A 17,149-nucleotide genomic window follows, 5' to 3' on the forward strand; every position below is an offset into this window, starting at 1 on the left:
GGATAGGCAGAGGATTCATCTTGAAGTGGACTAACAGCATCTGTTGTAAAGTTTTGAGTCATCAAGGCTCGTGTGTGTACAGGGGTGGGAGAGGAGGGAGTTACTTGTTCCACAATGATTTGATCAAGAGGCCTGGTATCATGCTGTGCTTTCAGGGCTGACTTTTGCGGTGAGGTAACTGAGATCTGGAAGATGACAGTGCTGTAGTAAGATACCACGGTGCTTTAAGTTTGCTTCCTTTTTTTTTTTGAATAGGAAGACCTCATAACACCTGATTACCCAAAAGGAAACTCTAACAGGAGGAAAAATTAATGCCAGTGTCAATGACATGAAATGCTGCTGGCAGGACTGGGATTTACTGCCTAATCCTGTGGCCAACTGCGCTTTTGTGTGCTGCATGCCCGTCTGCTGAGGGTGTCAACCTTACTAGAGATATAGTGCTGACCTGAAACGGATGTCTTGGGGTTTTTTGTTTGTGGTGGAGTTCAGGTGTCCAGTATGTTTGGAAATCAGTCCTGTCTCTGAAGTTTGTTTCTAACCTCAGGAGAATGAGGAAACGAATGAACTAATAGGAAAGGAGGACTTGTGGCACCTTAGAGACGAACAAATTTATTTGAGCATAAGCTTTCGTGAGCTACAGCTCACTTCATCGGATGCATCCGATGAAGTGAGCTGTAGCTCACGAAAGCTTATGCTCAAATAAATTTGTTCGTCTCTAAGGTGCCACAAGTCCTCCTGTTCTTTTTGCGGATACAGACTAACACGGCTGCTCCTCTGAAACCTGTCATCATGAACTAATGTGTTCTCACCTACTGCCTCATTAGCAGCCTGATTTAAGTCTCAAAGGCCTGGCTTTTTTCCTGTCCCCTTCCCCCTCCACACACACACACACACACACACACACACACACCCTCCCCTCCCCTCCCCTCCCCTCTTTGGGGTGCTGAGCGTCCACAACCCCAAAGAAAATCAGTGAGACCAGCAGGTTATTAGCACCTCATGGCTTCGAAGGTTATTAAAGGGTGGTGAGAGTCTGCTGGCCCTTCCTGTGAAGGGTAACGTAGCGAGATGATTCTGGAACGTCAGTTACGTAAATTACTCTGGGATCGTTGCCACAAAGCTTTTAAATGGGCTTCCATAAACCTTTGCTTTCTGAGTCATGGATCAGAGGTGTTATCGCAGTGTGCATGGAGGAATCCAACCTATTGGTTTTTTTCATACTCCAGCAGCATTAGTAATCTTTCTTTTTTTTTTGAGACTGGTCATAGTTGGCTCTGTTTGTCGCAGCAATCTCAAGTGAAGAAGGTGGGGCATGCATGGGAGTGTGTGTGAGACCAATGCACTGCAGGAGGCAAGAAGGGATGCACTTGAGTCCTGGGCACCTAATACTCAGCCTCACAAATATTTCAGTCCCTCTTCTGCTCTCTGCATTGATCAGAATGTTGCTTACATAATGAGCAAATGTGGGTGAAGTAAAGTGCAAGCAGTAGAAAATGAATCTGAGTGACTTAATTGTCATAGTAATGACAAGCAATTTCTAGGCAATGCTTTTCTCTAAACTCTTGTTTCATTAGGCAAATATACAGCAGCCTAACTGACAGTCACTTCAAACTGGAATTATTTTGCCCATTATAAATACGTCATCCTCTCTCTTCTGAGCAAAAGTTCTCTATGGCTAACTTGTCTCTTGTGAATATCTTAGTTGAACGTTACATACAGCAGTGATCAGATAAAGAAGGAAGCTATGTGATCTCAATTCTCTATTAATACGTTTCTCCAGCATCACACAGCCAATTCATCAGTCTGTCATCTGGGCTATGCAGGGTTGTGTGGGGTGTTTTTTTATTTTGTGGCGTTTTCCTTTCTGGAACCACAATCAGCAAAGACTCTCAAGTTCCATTTAAAAGAAAATTAGCAACAAAACAGTTTGCATATCAAAGTACCAAAGACTTTTGAACGAAGGGTTTGATTCTCATTAGAGAGAGAGTGTGTTGGGATTTTGTACATAGAAGTGAGTGGGGAAGCTTCTTTCTGGATATGCAATGTTCTAGTTATGTTTAGGCATGGAAGGATTAGATTTTTATAGGTAAATGTCGATAAACATTAATTTCACCATACAAACATAAACGGAGGAAAAAATATTTCCCTCAATAGTATAGTAATCTATATTTACAGCTAGGCAAAATAAGAAATTCTTCTTGAGAACTTAGTTTAAGGATATTTACTCGGTATATTTTGACATGTGATATTGACAATTTGTGCTTTATTGCTTATAAAGCTCTAACTTTTTGAATCTCAACATCTACTGTCATCAAATTATCGTCTGACTTCCCCCACTCCATAATTTTATGCAACTGTAAAAATTTAAATCAATAACTGAAAAAATGCTTTAAAAGAATCAATATTCTCCATTGAAATTATTTTTAAAAAATCCAGTCCTGCCTAGTCTAGTTATATTTTATGGCCATCTGAATAGTGACTAGTTGCAATTTAAAGCTTTAGAAATAGCACCAGGGTATCTAAACAGCAGATCTATCAGCAGTCCAAGGCTAGACTTTTGCTGAACACTCTAGTTAGAAAATATGTCTTGAGTGTCTTAGTAGCAATGTAAAATATGAAGCTCATTCTCTTATGACCCAAGGGGGAGGAGTTCTTCCTGCTTCTCTGATTCAGAGCAGCCATGGCTACCGTGTTCAGTTCTGGCAATTGCTTTCTGGCTGTGATAAGGATTATGTAGAATTAAAGGTATTTAAAAAGCAAGATGTCCTAAGATAAACATCTCCAAGTGCAGCCTTAGGTGAGAGTTATGTAACCATATACATTTGCTTTCTTAATAGACGATTGTATTGGACACACATCCCTATGGTGTTAAAGTCTGTGTATGAAAGGTTGCAAAGCTTGTTTCTGAAAGTGATGCACTCAGATGTTTCTGGAGCAAGTGACAGCTAAAATCAACACTACAGGTGGTATGTCAGATTACCCTCTTACTCTGACAGGTTTCAGAGTAACAGCCGTGTTAGTCTGTATTCGCAAAAAGAAAAGGAGGACTTGTGGCACCTTAGAGACTAACCAATTTATTTGAGCATAAGTATGCATCCGATGAAGTGAGCTGTAGCTCACGAAAGCTTATGCCCAAATAAATTGGTTAGTCTCTAAGGTGCCACAAGTCCTCCTTTTCTTTTTCCTCTTACTCTGCACTCTCCTCAGAGGCAGAGCAAAGCTTGCTGGAAAAGTTGAGTGGACAGACTGCTGACTCCCAACAGAGATGCCTGTGAGCTGCAGTTTCTGTAGCTTGAACTGCTCTTCCTGGCCAGTCAGTGTCAGCCCCTTGTTAATATACAACGCTCCAGGTTCCACAGCCAAGTCTCATACAATGGCGTTCCTGGAGCCGGCATTGCCTGGTCAGTACCTGTGGCACTCTCATCAGCATTGCTCTCTTCTGAGGCACCGTAGGGGTGGGGCGCTCATGTAGCCTTATGTTTGGAAACAAGAGAACAGTTTGCTGCCATAGATTCTTTGGTTGTGCCGCATATAGCTGGTTAGCTGTGTACGTATAAGAATGTAAGGATGGAGCCTTGAAAGGCTTCTTACAAGACAAAAAGATGAAGCTGAAAAACCCACAGATCTGCCCAGGTGTATTTATAAAGCATTAAACGCAGCATGTTACCTGGGGAGGTGACTGCTTTACGTGTCAGGACAGAGATAGGTACATAACTCCAGATGGGTCACAGAGATCTAAACGGAAACCACCAGGTGAGGCAGTAAAGGGTTTTTTCTTTTGGGGGGGGAGGAAGAGTCTTGGCTCAAAGTGTGCAGGCTTCTTCCAGCAATGCTAAGTTGTACAGCAGTTTGAAAAGTGACTCATTGGTTGGATGGATTTGGTTCCCGGTGGAAGCACGTATATGCGGGCAAAGCACCCCCTGGAATGTGTGCTTTGTTTTGATTTTTCCAAGCATCCCTACCGCTCCCAGGCAGGATTACAGTCCCTCACAAAGAACTTTCAGCAGAACACGTGCTCCTTCACGGGAGGAAGTCCGTGAAATGTGGCACTTAAGGGTATGTGCCAAATGCTTAGGAAGCGGGAAGAGGCAATAGGGTGAAAGGGGGAGACGCTGCTGGGATAGACAATGCTCCCTTTCGGTTACAGTTATAGCTCGCTTGGTGCTTTGAAATCTTGTGCTTCAATAGTCCCTTCTGTCCAAAGATCTCAAAGCCCAAGGAAAGCTGTAGCAAACCCAGGTGTCACGTGCCTTACCCACACTCTCTTGCTTTCCTCCTTCTATGCGGTCTAGAAAGAGATGTTCTTCTCCAAGTAGTTGTGGATGTGTGTTCTACTTAGGTGTGCTTGTGGAGAACTTGGTATATCAGTGCGGGGGGGGGGAGTGCGTGTGCCCTGTGTCAGTGGCCCTCAACCTTTCCAGGCTACTGTACCCCTTTCGGGAGTCTGATTTGTCTTGCGTACCCCAAGTTTCATCTCCCCTAACTACCTGCTTATGCAATCAGACATAAAAATACAAGAGTCACAGCACACTGTTACTGAAAAATTACTGACTTTCTCATTTTTACCATATAATTATCAAATTTAATTGGAATATAAATCTTGTACTTACATTTCAGTGTATAGAGCAGTATAAACAAGTCATTCTGTATGAAATTTTAGTTTGTACTGACTTGGCTATTGCTTTTTATGTAGCCTGTTGTAAAAGTAGGCAAGTATCTAGATGAGTTGATGTACCCCCTGGAAGACCTCTGCGTACCCCCAGGGGTACACGTACCCCTGGTTGAGAACCACTGCCCCTCACCTCCTTGTGTCTCCTCCTGAGGCTATTTAAGGGCGTCTGAGTTTCAGATTGGCCAAAATCTGTTTTCAGTTTCTGCGGATTGCCTGGGTGCAAATGAAAGCAGAGTTTGGCCCACGTGAAGCTCGGTTCACTCTCCTGGCATGTGTGTCTAGTAGCCTCTGAGTGGCTGCTAATTTAAATGTGAACTTCCTCAACTTAAAATGGGCATTCCACCTCTTGTCAGACTTATTTTTTAAATATATAAACGACCCTTACAAAGCTGCATTTTTAATGAGCAGTGATGTATGCATTGTCTATCAGAAACAGCTGAGCCAATAAACATGAGCATGCTTCCAGCCCTTCTACACTAGTGAGAGCAAGGAGGCACCCTCCTCTATGCAAGGAAAGGATCTTACTTCATTTCTTAAATATTCTTTGTAGGCTAAAGCCACTGACAGCTTCTCCTAAACAATACGTCTGTGATCTCTTGGAAACACTTCTGCTAGTTGGGTTCTGTAGTGGGACCATTATTTTCCTCTGGCCGCTTATGGTTGCAAATACTTCTGATTCTTCAAATTGCGCAAGTGTATGAGAGGAAACACAACGTGGTTTGGTCCTTTCTAAGTGGCTGAGTTAGAACAATCAGCTCTGATACCTTTGGCAATCTGGCCCTAAGTCCTTAAACCACCTCTAACCACGCTTTTTTGGGTACTGCATGGATAACTGGTGGATGTGACTGATGAGTATATGTCCGCATGAATCTGTATCAAACGACAAACTCCATTTGTGAATGCCATTTTGACTGTAAATGGCGCTGGGCCGTCATGTTGTGTTTTACCTCCATCTTGAACTGGGATTCCAGGAGGTGCCAAGAGAAATCCTTGTGTCTAAAGCAGTCGGGAGTCGTTAATCTGGATGGTTGTCTATTCAGAAGGAAGCAGTCTAGGACAACTGAGCTGGCTTCAGCCTAGGGCAGTGGTTCTTAACCTCGGGTGCGCGCAGTAAAGGCTGCAGTAAAGGTTAAGAACCACTGGCCTAGGGGAACCAGTTTTATCAGACTGGACTGCATGGGCCAGACTGAGGTGTATTTCACACAATACAAAAACCAGGGGTCACCTGATGAAATTAGCAGGCAGCAGGTTTAATGCAAACTCGTAGTACTTTTTCACACAATGCACAACTAACCCGTGGAACTCATTACCATGGGGTGTTGTGATGGCCAAAAGTATAACTGGGTTCAAAAAAGAATTAGATAAGTTCATGGTGGATAGGCCCATCAATGGCTGGGGACACAACCCCATGCTCAGGGCAACCCTAAGCCTCTGACTGCCAGAAACCAGGAGCGGAAGATGGGTGGATCACTCTGTAATTGCCCTGTTCTGTATACTCCCTGAAACCCCGGAACTGGCCACTGTCCCACGCAGGATAGTGGGCAAGATGGAGCATGGTCTGACCCAGTATGGCAGCTCTTGTGTTCTCTTATGTTGCTTACCTGAGCTGCTCAGGCCAAGGAATGTGGCAAGGGTGCCAAGGTCACTTCCACAAACCCAAACTGAGTAATCCCTATTCCCGGAAGCTCTTAGGTACATGCTTGATTTTCCCCATTGAAGTCAATAGCTTTAAGCATGCGCTTAAGTCCACACTTTAGAGAAGCAACTGGTTGTATTACAGGTTGAGACTGATCTCTCTCTAGGGTAAACTGGAAGCAACTGGAACTACACTGGTGTGAGATCAGAATTGTGCCCTATAGGTGTAAATATTGCGGGGCTAATGTCAGTCTAGCAGGCAGGGGTTCGCTCTCTTCTGTAACTGATGTGGCCATGCTGTGAATTGTAGTAGCTCTAAATTCACACATGCAGTGTATTGCTCGGGGCATAGCTCTCAGAGAAAGGGGGAATCTCCTGCTGGTGATATTCCTGGAGTTCACTTCAAGGTTGTCAAAGTAGCCAATGTTTCCCTCTTAGCCTTGTACAAAGGCAAGAAGGAGAGACCAAGATCATAAACTTTTGTTGTTCTGTTAAGGATATGAATAAAAATTTTCATCTTAAAAAAAACCTTGGAGACTACCAGCTGTTTTCCACTGAGCTTATCTTTGAAGAATAAACTTGTATGTGAAGAGCTGAGTCTGCCAACCCCTCCCTGTGCTAAACTCTTTATCCTGAGTTAGCCACCAGCTGGTACGCATGAAGTTCAGAAATATATTTAATTGTGTGTGTATCCTTCAAGACAAATGTGGAGCACCAGTAAGCTATGGTAGAAACTGAATCCCTGTAGTGTTAAAGTGAGACTTTGTTAGTGTCACACTCCAAAAGCTGTCATACCAGGGGTCAATAAATGCAAGTTTTCTCTGCCTTGCTTTAAAAGGGCATGGATTAAACAGGGCCAAAACATCATTTCTTGTTTAAAAGTGTTATGAAAGCTTGACACCAGTCTCGGAAAAACAAAAACACTTAATCCTAACAGAAGTGGATTTAAGCCCCTCCCACTTTACAATGTTTAAAACTCAGACATTACAGTGCTTAGAACGTGCGGGTGAAGTGGGTTTTTACCCATGAAAGCTTATGCCCAAATTAATCTGTTAGTCTTTAAAGTGCCACCGGACTCCTCATTGTTTTAATTTTATTGTCTTTCATTGCTCAAGTTGAGATGCAAAAAAAATAAAGAGCATAAACAGAGATGAGGCAAGTGGATTTCTCAAATTCTTTCACCTCACTTCTCAGCTAAGTTTATTAATAAACACAGGTAAATTGGTTTTACAGGGGAAGGATTTTTATGGAGTGTTCTTGCAACTCTGCTAAATATCAGATATCTATATCTAAGCAAATATCTCCCACCTATCTTCACCTCCAAGTCTGCTTGCTCCTACTGGGCTGCCATCTTGCTGAATTTGACACTGCTTTCAGGACTTCACTGCCAATTCCAGCAATAGAAGTTTGGCTAGCAAGATAGTATTTATTGAATACAAAGGGCCAAATGCAACCTCAAACCAAGCAGTTGGTGCAGAAGGTCCTGGGGCACTGTCAGCAGTGATGTAAATGATATCAAGTATAAGCCCATCTTAAAATGGGTATTGGTAGTAAAACTGTAACTTCCGATCTGGGATTCATTCAATGCAAAGTGTAACATACACATCCATCTCGGCGTGTAGCTTTTCCTACTAATACAAGAGTGTGAAGCTGACGCAGCTCTCCCTCTCCTTTAACCTACGCCCCCACCAGCCAATGTTCACAGAACAGCAAGCATGCATAAATCACACTCCCTTGGCGCACCTGGCTGAGTTCCAAAATGGTGCTGATTATACCAGGTCTCTTTCGGTTGAAATGTCAGGGGTTTTTGACCAGCTCCACTTGCCATGTATGTCTGATGTGTAAGGGACACAATTGTGCTGTGTCTAATAAATCTGGCCCAAACAACTTCTGGAGGCTTCATCACCTTCTAGCTTAGTATAAAAAGTCTATTCAGGTAAACTTGACTGCCCCTCTCCAAAATGGCATTTTCATAGTGCCTGGCGTTTGCTAACAGTGGATTCTTCTTTGCATTTTGCAGAATGGGCAGGTTGCACCAGAAGAAGGTGGGAGACATCCATCAAAGGTAAATAAACAAAAACAAATGTAGCATCTTCAAGTCTCGGAAACATTCATCGAAGCTGTACATTACAATGCTATGTGTGACCTTTCGTCCAGAGCCATCTGAGTAATCCTTCATTTGATGGGGCGTGGAGAGGGGATGGTTTAAAATCAGCTGCTCTGTTGCTAACTGCGGGTAGAAGGAGGGAGGGAGGGTGGGAGGCAGGGGAAGGGTTGAATGTCTGTGTCATGCCCCATCCTTGCCTTCTCACTTTCCCCTGGATTTGCATAGACAATTTCACCAAACCAGCATCTTGAATCTCCTCAATCACTCTCCTCCCAATGGAGGTGCTGCAAAATGCACTGGAAATGGGCTCACTGGTTAGAGCAGAGGACTAGCAGTCTGGACTCCTGGGATTGGTTGGTGGCTCTGATACTGACTTGCCCTGTGACCTTAGGCAAGTCTCTTTACCTTTCTGCTTCCATTTCCCCATCTCTGGAAAGGTTAATAGAAATCCACAGCATATTGTGAGACTTGACTGTCAGTGCAACTGTCTTGAGGTTCTCCCAAAAAAAGGGGTTGCAGGTGCAAAGTATTTCCCCCTACACCTAGTCTTTATCTCTTGGGTATATGGCCCCTGTTACCATAGTACCTGGGTGCTTCACAGTTTTTAGTTTGTTTATCCTTGCAACACACTAGTGATTTCTACATCCCCTTTCCTACCCCTGAAAGGCGGGGCTAAGGTAGGTGCTATTGTCCCCATTGTACAGATGGGGAACTGAGGCACAGACAGGCTAGGATTTGCCCAAGGTCACACAGGAAGTCAGGGACAGAGGAGGGAATTTTACCTCCTCTCAGGCTAGCACCCTAACCATGGGCTCATCCTTCTGCTCTGGAGGCCTAATGCGCTTTCTAGTCTAAATGTGAGCTGTATAGTGTTGAAGAATTTGATTTCAGGGATGTGTTTTCCCTGAGATGAACTAGCATCTAGTAGGAGAAATGAGATTCAAACTGAAGGTCTGCCTCTTAGCCTACAGGAACGTCTTGCAACTTGCTGTTAATCTAACCCTAAACTGCACTAGTGCTTCTGCCTTGTTTCTCTACCTGCTGCACAAGGATGGTCATGCTGAGGAGTGGGGAATAATGGCTGTCTGATTGGGACCCTGAAGGCATAAGCCCTTCAGTATGGGTAGATGAGTATTTAAAATGTAGTTTTCCAATATGCTAATATTATGGCTGTGGAGAAAGGCCCTGTGGAATATGCAACACCTATCACAAGTCATGATGAATGGATTGTTCATCAGAGTTCATTCAACACATTCTCTCCTAATCAGGAGTCACCCTTGGTATCTGATGTGTATCCTGGAAGGAGTCTTCAGTCTGACACTGCATTTTAGCCTGCAGCTCCATGGATTTTTCTTTCCTTTCTGTTGGCCCTGGAGGTTGATTTTGATTGTGTTCCAGCAAGTTAGTTTCCCACTTCCTTAGATTTAATTTTGTGCCATTTAAAGAAGTTTGAATGGAATAGCAATTGTCTTGCCTCTATAGGGGTTGATGCCAAAAGAACCAATTCTTGTAAGCCAATTCTCTTCTCCAGACTTGTGCCCTGGCTTTTAATAATGCTAATGTTAAATTATATAATACATAGGCTGAGAAAAGAGTGTCTGTACATCTGGGTATAGTGCTTAGATTATTCACATTAGTATATTGACCTATTCCTGACTATTTTGGGTCTCTGATCTTCAGCTTGCCAGTCTGATTTTAGGGGTGTCATCTTAGTGGCATAAAAGTAGCATGTAGAGCCTGATGCTGACACAGGACCAGGCATCTCAAGATCAGTGATGATGTGCACCTCTCTGCGTTGAGAATACAGCTGGCCCTTCCTTCCCTGCCAGAGGTGCTGCCTGCTCTGCCTGGATTCCCACTGGCTCGCTGAGGCTCATTGTGGCACTTGCCTCTTTCATCTTCAAGCACCTTGCTGAGCTCTTCTCCTGAGGTACACAGCAGCACTTGCTACCTCAAGTAGTCTTTAAAAATCTGGGATTCCTTTTAGTACGGTGATCTTACGTGAGAAGACAGCCCAGCTGATCCTGCTTGAGACTCAGCTCTATAGAAAGTGACGCTGTGGGACTTGTGTTCCAGTCTGGGAGAGGCTAGCTAACATTTTCTCTGCAGGCTGTGCAGGCACCTCATCATTAAATCCCCTTCCCCTTCATGAGGCTAAGAGGTGGCTACCACTTTACAAGTGGGGAACTCTGAGGCAGAGTGAAGTTAAGTGTCTTGCCCAAGGGCTCACAGCAAGTTGGTGGCAGCTGGGAAGGGAGCCCAGGAGTCCTGAAGGCTAGTGTCTTGTTTGAGCCGCAGGGTGACTATTCTTTGAGCCTTTCTAAATTTGCCATGGCCTCCGTGTCAGTCACACTGACAATAAACTACTACACATGGCTAACAAAAGCCTTCCCATCCCAATCCAGGGCTTCAGTAACTTAATTTGTGAAATATCTGTTTGGAATAATAACCCCTTATTTATCTTGTAAAAAAGTAGAACAACTGATGTTTTCAAGCAGAAGTACATGCAAAGGAAGTCCCCGCTTAAACTCCTTTTCTCTGAAATGGAACGGCTAACTCTAAAATACCCTGTAACCAGCTCAACCAATTCTGGCAGGCCTGGATATCAGCAGAAAAATCTCCAAGGCTATCTTGCTTCACGTTTTCAGATCACTGAACCGGTTAGTTTGAGGTCAGATTGTCAGCAGTTGCTTGCTGCATTTGTGGAACTGGTGGTTGCACCTTTACAGTCAGAAAGAAAAATTAAGTTAAGAAAAATTCCTCTTTGCCTCTGTTGCATGGCTTTCTGATCTGCTATGGCCGTGTTTGGAATAGTTGTAAGAGTAAACCCCTTGTTTGGGGGGTTTATTCACTACCCTCTTACAACTAAGGTCAAGGCTACACCAGACCCCTACAGCAGCACAGCTGTACCGAGGCAGCGCTCCCACCGACATAAACCACCCCCCGAGGAGTGGCGACAGCTATGTCAGCAGGAGAGCGTCTCCCACCGACATAGCACTGTCCACACCGGTGCTTCTATCGGTGTAACTTACGTTGCTCATGGGTGTAGTTTTTTGCATCCCTTGTGACATAAGTTATACCGACAAAAGTGCTAGCGTAGACATAGCCTAATTCTGCGATCTCACCTAAAAATAGCCTTCATCAGTGAGATCAGCAGATAACTAGCATTACTCAGCACCCACATGCAGTGCAGCCCGCCACTCCCTCTGTCCCCACATGTAGCCAAAACGTACTTTTTGTTGTGCAGTGAGTGAAGGTACGCGCTCTAGGAACCTGTTGATGTCCATCTAAAAGAACCAGCTAGGGACCTCGCTGGATTCTCTCTAAATCTTATGCTACCAGTAGGTAGTTTTCCTCCCACTCCCATAAGGGACTGTGGTGGTGGTGTGATGTTGCATGTGCTACCTCTTCGCTGTCAGACATGAAGCACGGTAAAAGCTAGTGGACAAGGCTGGGAGTCAGAACTGCTGGGTTCTAGTCTCAGCTCTGGCACTGACTTGCCACGTGGTCTTGGGCAAGTCACTGTGCCTTAGTTCCCCATCTGTAAAATGGGGATAATTCATGGGGGGGGGGTTTACTGCTTGCAAAGTTTCTTGTGATCCTTGTATGACAGCATTATGCTAAGAACTGCTGCTATGTACAACAGCGGCATTGTGGATGTTGTAGGGCAATGTGCATTTTGAGAGTACGCTTGACAGCCTTATTGGGACCAGTCTTGACACACTCTGGTGTGGGTCAGTCTCTTTCAGTGGGACACAGATAGCTGCAGTTGGAATGATTAACTGTATGAGTGTGAGTGTAATTGTAACGCCACTGTCCTTGGCATTGAGCCCTACGTTCTGAAATGAACCATATTATGATGACTCCTGTGTTCTTGAAGGTGGGACTCCATAAAGTCTTGCCGTCACAAGTCTGTGCAAGCATCGTTCCTCACTCCTGCGCTGTGAGCACCTTGGCAGCGCCTGCAACTACGCTGGGGATGGGAGGAGTTACGTCTATTGACTTCTAAGTCCAGACCTGCTTTGCACTCAGTAATAGTCTTGGGGAAAGGTAGCGTGACTCTCTTCAGGAGAAGCAATGAAATCTGAACTAATAGTCCAACCTTTCAGATCCTCCTTATAAGGAACCCACAGGCTGAAGATGACAAACCCCATACAGTATAAACGAGCATGAGCCCAAAGCAGAGTCATGCTTACCAGAGTGCTGTTGGCATGCCCGATACTGTACAGACTTGAACTGCCCTGGCTCCCAGAAGCTTGCAGTCTAATTGTTAGACAACATTAGTTCAGATCCACAATGCCAGAAGATGGATCCAACCCTAAACCAAGCAAGTTTTATAAAAAGGAAATTATGTAGGTAAAAGCTTAAACGGTTGGTGTTGCTATTCCTGCTCAGCTCCACTGCGTTTGTTATTGGCCTTTAGGACGGACGTATGGGACGCTGCCCTGGCAAAGGAGTTCTATAAATTGTCTAGGACGCCTAGGGGTTGCTGAATGAAGGAACCTTTTTCTTTCTTGTTCTGTATCACTGGCACAGACCTTTCATTGCTTATGGAATGAGGTCAGTAACGCTCACATCTAGGCCACCCCCTACCAGCCTGTTAACATTTATTTTCAAAGCCATTTGAGAGGCCTCCGTTTTCCCTTTCTCTTCATTTCCTTTGACACAACATGGGCTGGAATTATGGTTCTTCTTCGAGTGATGGTCCCTATGTGTATTCCACATGCGCCCATGAGCGGCAGGTGAATCCCTGCTTTGGGGAGGCTAGTCCACCAGCCCCACCCCTTCCGCCCAAGGCCCTGCCCCCCATACACTGGAGCCCCGAACCCACCCCCAAAAGGAAAAGCTCTGAGGGGGCCTGCCTGCCCCGCCCCCCAAGTGCTGGGCCAGGCCACCGCACCCCCACCCCTGATGGCCCTCCTCCCCAGCCAGTCAGGCTGGGTCGAGAGCCACCAGGAGCCTCCCTGAGAAGGCAATGAAGAGAATGAAGAAGGCAATGAAGAAGGTAAACATCATTACAGATGCCTTCCTCTTGGGTTGGGGTGCGCACATGGCCAATCATATGGCTCAAGGCATTTGGACCCAGGAGTCCAGAATGCATATCAACTTACTAGAATTTAGGGCAGTCATTGGGCCTGCAGTCCCATCCAGTCCAAACATGTTCAGATAATGCCAGACAATACGACAACAGTATTTTATATAAGCAAGCTAGGGGGAATGAGATCTCTCTTTGTGCACAGAGGCAGTCATCCTCTGGAAGTGGTGCATCAAACGTCACGCAGCCCTATCAGCAGCATACTTACCAGGGGCGCAAAGGTCCCCAGGGGACTACCTGACCAGACACTTTTCCACAAATCTAGAATGGGAGATTTATGATTCAGTTGTCAATGATGTCTTCCGTCAATGGAGAATAACCGCTTGGGAGCTTTTTGCCTCACAGGTGAACAGAAAGCTTCCTCAGTACTGCTCCAGAGCAGCCCCGGGCAAAGACTCATTGGGAGATGTTCTCCTGACGTTGTGGAAGTGTTGCCTGGGGTATATTTTCCCCTCCAATTCCTTTGATACCACAGGTTTTAGGGAAGATCCACCCAGACAGAGCTGAAGTCATCCTCATTGTGCATAACTGGCAGAGACATTTCTGGTTCACAGATCTGTTGAAGTTCTGTGTGACCACCCATGAACATCCCAGTGTTACTGGATCTTCTAATGTAACCCAGTGGCAAGCTCACACAACCCAATCTAGAACATTCATGTTCCAAGGGGGTGCAATCCATCCTTTACCAAAGTAGAAAAGATTGTACGAGAAGCTGTTACGCAGCTAAATGGAAATGTTTCTCTGCTTGGGTTCCTCAGAGGAATTTGTCTCGGAACTTTACTGGAATCCCTGGGAGTATCTACTTATTCTCTGTGGGTACATTTTGTAGCAATCAGCTCTTGCCATCCTCCAATGAATAACCATACAATCGTCACGCATTTTGTCACAACTAGATTTTTGAAGGGGATTCTCAGATCCTTTCTACCAGTGGTGAAGTTCACACCTCAATCGGATCTCCATTTTTTTCCCCCGTCATCTCTCACTAAGACTCTTGTTTTGAGCCACTGGTCACACACTCTGACCCCTCTGTCCATGAAGGTGTCCTTTCCGATAGCTATAACATCGGCCAGAAAAGTCAGTGAACGGGGAGCACATAGGGCAGGCTCACCATATGCTGCCTTCTATAAAGAAAAAGTCTCTCTAAGTTCCCACCCCAGATTCATACCCAAGGTAGTTTGAGTTTCATATGAGTAAGGTCCTCTACATACCTGTATTTTTTCCTAAACCATGTGCCTTGGAAGAGGAGAGAAGATTCCATTCTCTGGCCGTCCGGAGGGCTTCAGCCTTTTAACTGCAAAGAACAAAAGATGTTAGACACCTAAACTATTTGTTTTAATAGCAGAGTGATCAAGAGGCCAACCTATATTAACACTGATTTTCAAAATGGATCTCGGGTTGTATTATCTTTTGGTACCAACTAGCTGGCATCCTCCACCCAGAAAGAGGTAAGGGCTCATTCCACCGGGGGCAAGCTACTTCAGCTGCATCTCTGAGACACCCACACTAGAGATATGTAGGACAGCTACTTGGAGGACTTTGCAGACATTCACAAGAGATTACGCCTTGGTACAGTTCTCGGCTGTGGGCATAGGCACCAACTTCCTCTCTACCTGGGGGGTGCTCAACCCTCCCCTCCGCCGCAGGCCTGGCCCAACTCCACCCCTTCCTCCAAGCCCCCACTCCTGCCCCGCCTCTTCCCACCCCCACTCCACCCCAGGCCATGTCCCCACTCTACCCCTTCTCCCAAGCCCCCACCCCGCCTCTTCCCGCTCCCAGCCGCGCCCACACTCCACCCCCTCCCGCGAGCGCACCCCGTCCCTGCTCCTCCCTCTCCCTCCCAGCACCTCCTGCACACCTCTGAACAGCTGTTCCGCAGCTCTGGGTGGGGAGGGGGAGGAGTTGATCAGCGGAGTTGCGGGCGGGAAGCGCTGGGGGAGGGAGGCCGCTTGGCTGCAGGTGGGTGCTGGAGCACCCATGGAGTCAGCACCTATGGATGTGGGGACAACACTACTACAGTCAGTTATCTCTTCTACGCCCTCGCACCGATCTGTTTGACTACTGCTTACTAATCTCCATGCGTGGAATACACATAAGGACCATCACTTGAAGAAGAAATGGAGGTTCTTCGAGATGTGTGGTCCTGATCTGTATTCCACTACCCTTGCTCCATCCCCTCTGCTGCGGATTCGTTTCACTACAGTAAGAATGGGAAACTGGGGAGGCGTCAGCTTGGACCTCGATTTATGCCCTTATTTGGGAGCACAAGGAGAGCTGTGGCATATATGTGGGCCAACGGACGCTGTTTGCAAGAAAATTCCGGACTCGGGTGCATGAGACACATGCACATCCCATGTGCAGAATATAGCTAGGGACCACACATCTCAAAGAACCTCCAGTTACAGATAAGTAATCTCCATTCTCCTTCCCCCCACGCGCCATCCTTCCCCTCCCCTACCCCATCCATTGAGAGAACTCTTTCCAGTGATGGTCTCTGGGAAGCAGACAAAGGGTTAATCCAAACTGGCTCTGTATTGGTACTTGAGTATAGTGCACAGCAGATACTCGGGCTCTGATCTAGACTAAACCAGGAGGGAGTTTGTAACATCTCTACTCACAATGACTCACTGGCTGCCTTGCATAGAAGCTGTCTGTGATGTCAAAAGGGAACTTAGGAACTTGCTCAGAAAAGTTGTTTGGTTTGGGGGCCCTATTGGCTTATTAAATAGACCAGGGGGACGTGTACCCCTTGCGGTACGCAGGGGTCTTCCAGGGGGACATCAGCTCATCTAGAGATTTGCCTAGTTTTACAACAGGCTATGTAAAAAGCACTAACAAAGTGAGCGTAAACTGAAATTTCATACAGACAGAATGAGAGAGTCAGCAATTTTTCGGTAATCGTGTGGGTGTGACACTTCTGTATTTTTATGTCTGATTTTGTAAGCAAGTAGTTTTTAAGTGAGGTGAAACTTGGGGGTACACAAGACAAATCAGACTCCTGAAAGGGGTACAGGAGTCTGGAAACATTGAGAGCCACTGGATTAGACTGACTGGCAGCGTCTGCATTAGCCTCGTGGGTCGTAAATCCTGTTCACTTCTCAGCTAAACTGACCGTTCCAAAATCTAAAGAGCAGAGAAATGAGCTGCCTTGCTCGGCTGCTGATTCCACAGCTGATTAACAGGAATAGAAAGTAACAAATTCAACAGGAAAAATGGAACTTCTTTGAGGAATATACATTAAAACGCTGATTAACTAGCTCACCTTAAGGGCAGGTTGCATACTCTTAAAGAATTAATGCATAATGCCTTGCTGTTAACGACAAGACCCAATCAGTGAAATCATTTCACAAAGAACAGAGCTGATTTACAGTGCTCAAGTTGTGCCCACTCTTCTTCTGTGATGGTAAAACTTATACCCACTGCTGGAATTACAACTGAGCCGGTGATCTGCATATCCCAGGGTTATAATGATAGCTCCTCATGAAAACGGGGTGGGAAGTGAATGAGTAAACACCTCTCGGGGTTCTAGTTCAACACCATAAAAGAGACCTTTGAAAGCGCCTAGGTTCCTGCCTCCACACTCCTGTGGTATGCACACCTCATTCCGTGCTTGAGCTGAATCTTGTTCTTGGATTGTTTTAAG

The 17,149-nt window shown here is 45.6% G+C and overlaps 1 protein-coding gene across 4 annotated transcripts in view; it reads left to right on the plus strand.

The window, feature by feature from the left end:
* RPS6KA1 (ribosomal protein S6 kinase A1) overlaps positions 1-17,149 on the plus strand; it is a 66,361-nt gene that overhangs the window by 3,348 nt on the left and 45,864 nt on the right. For all 4 annotated transcript variants that reach the window (XM_043532154.1, XM_043532156.1, XM_007064809.4 and 1 more), the window contains exon 2: positions 8,328-8,372. In XM_043532154.1, the coding sequence (XP_043388089.1) occupies positions 8,328-8,372 (45 nt within the window). The remainder of the gene's footprint in view (positions 1-8,327; positions 8,373-17,149) is intronic.

Source organism: Chelonia mydas, chromosome 19 (genome assembly GCF_015237465.2).
Source record: "Chelonia mydas isolate rCheMyd1 chromosome 19, rCheMyd1.pri.v2, whole genome shotgun sequence".
NCBI lineage: Eukaryota > Metazoa > Chordata > Testudines > Cheloniidae > Chelonia > Chelonia mydas.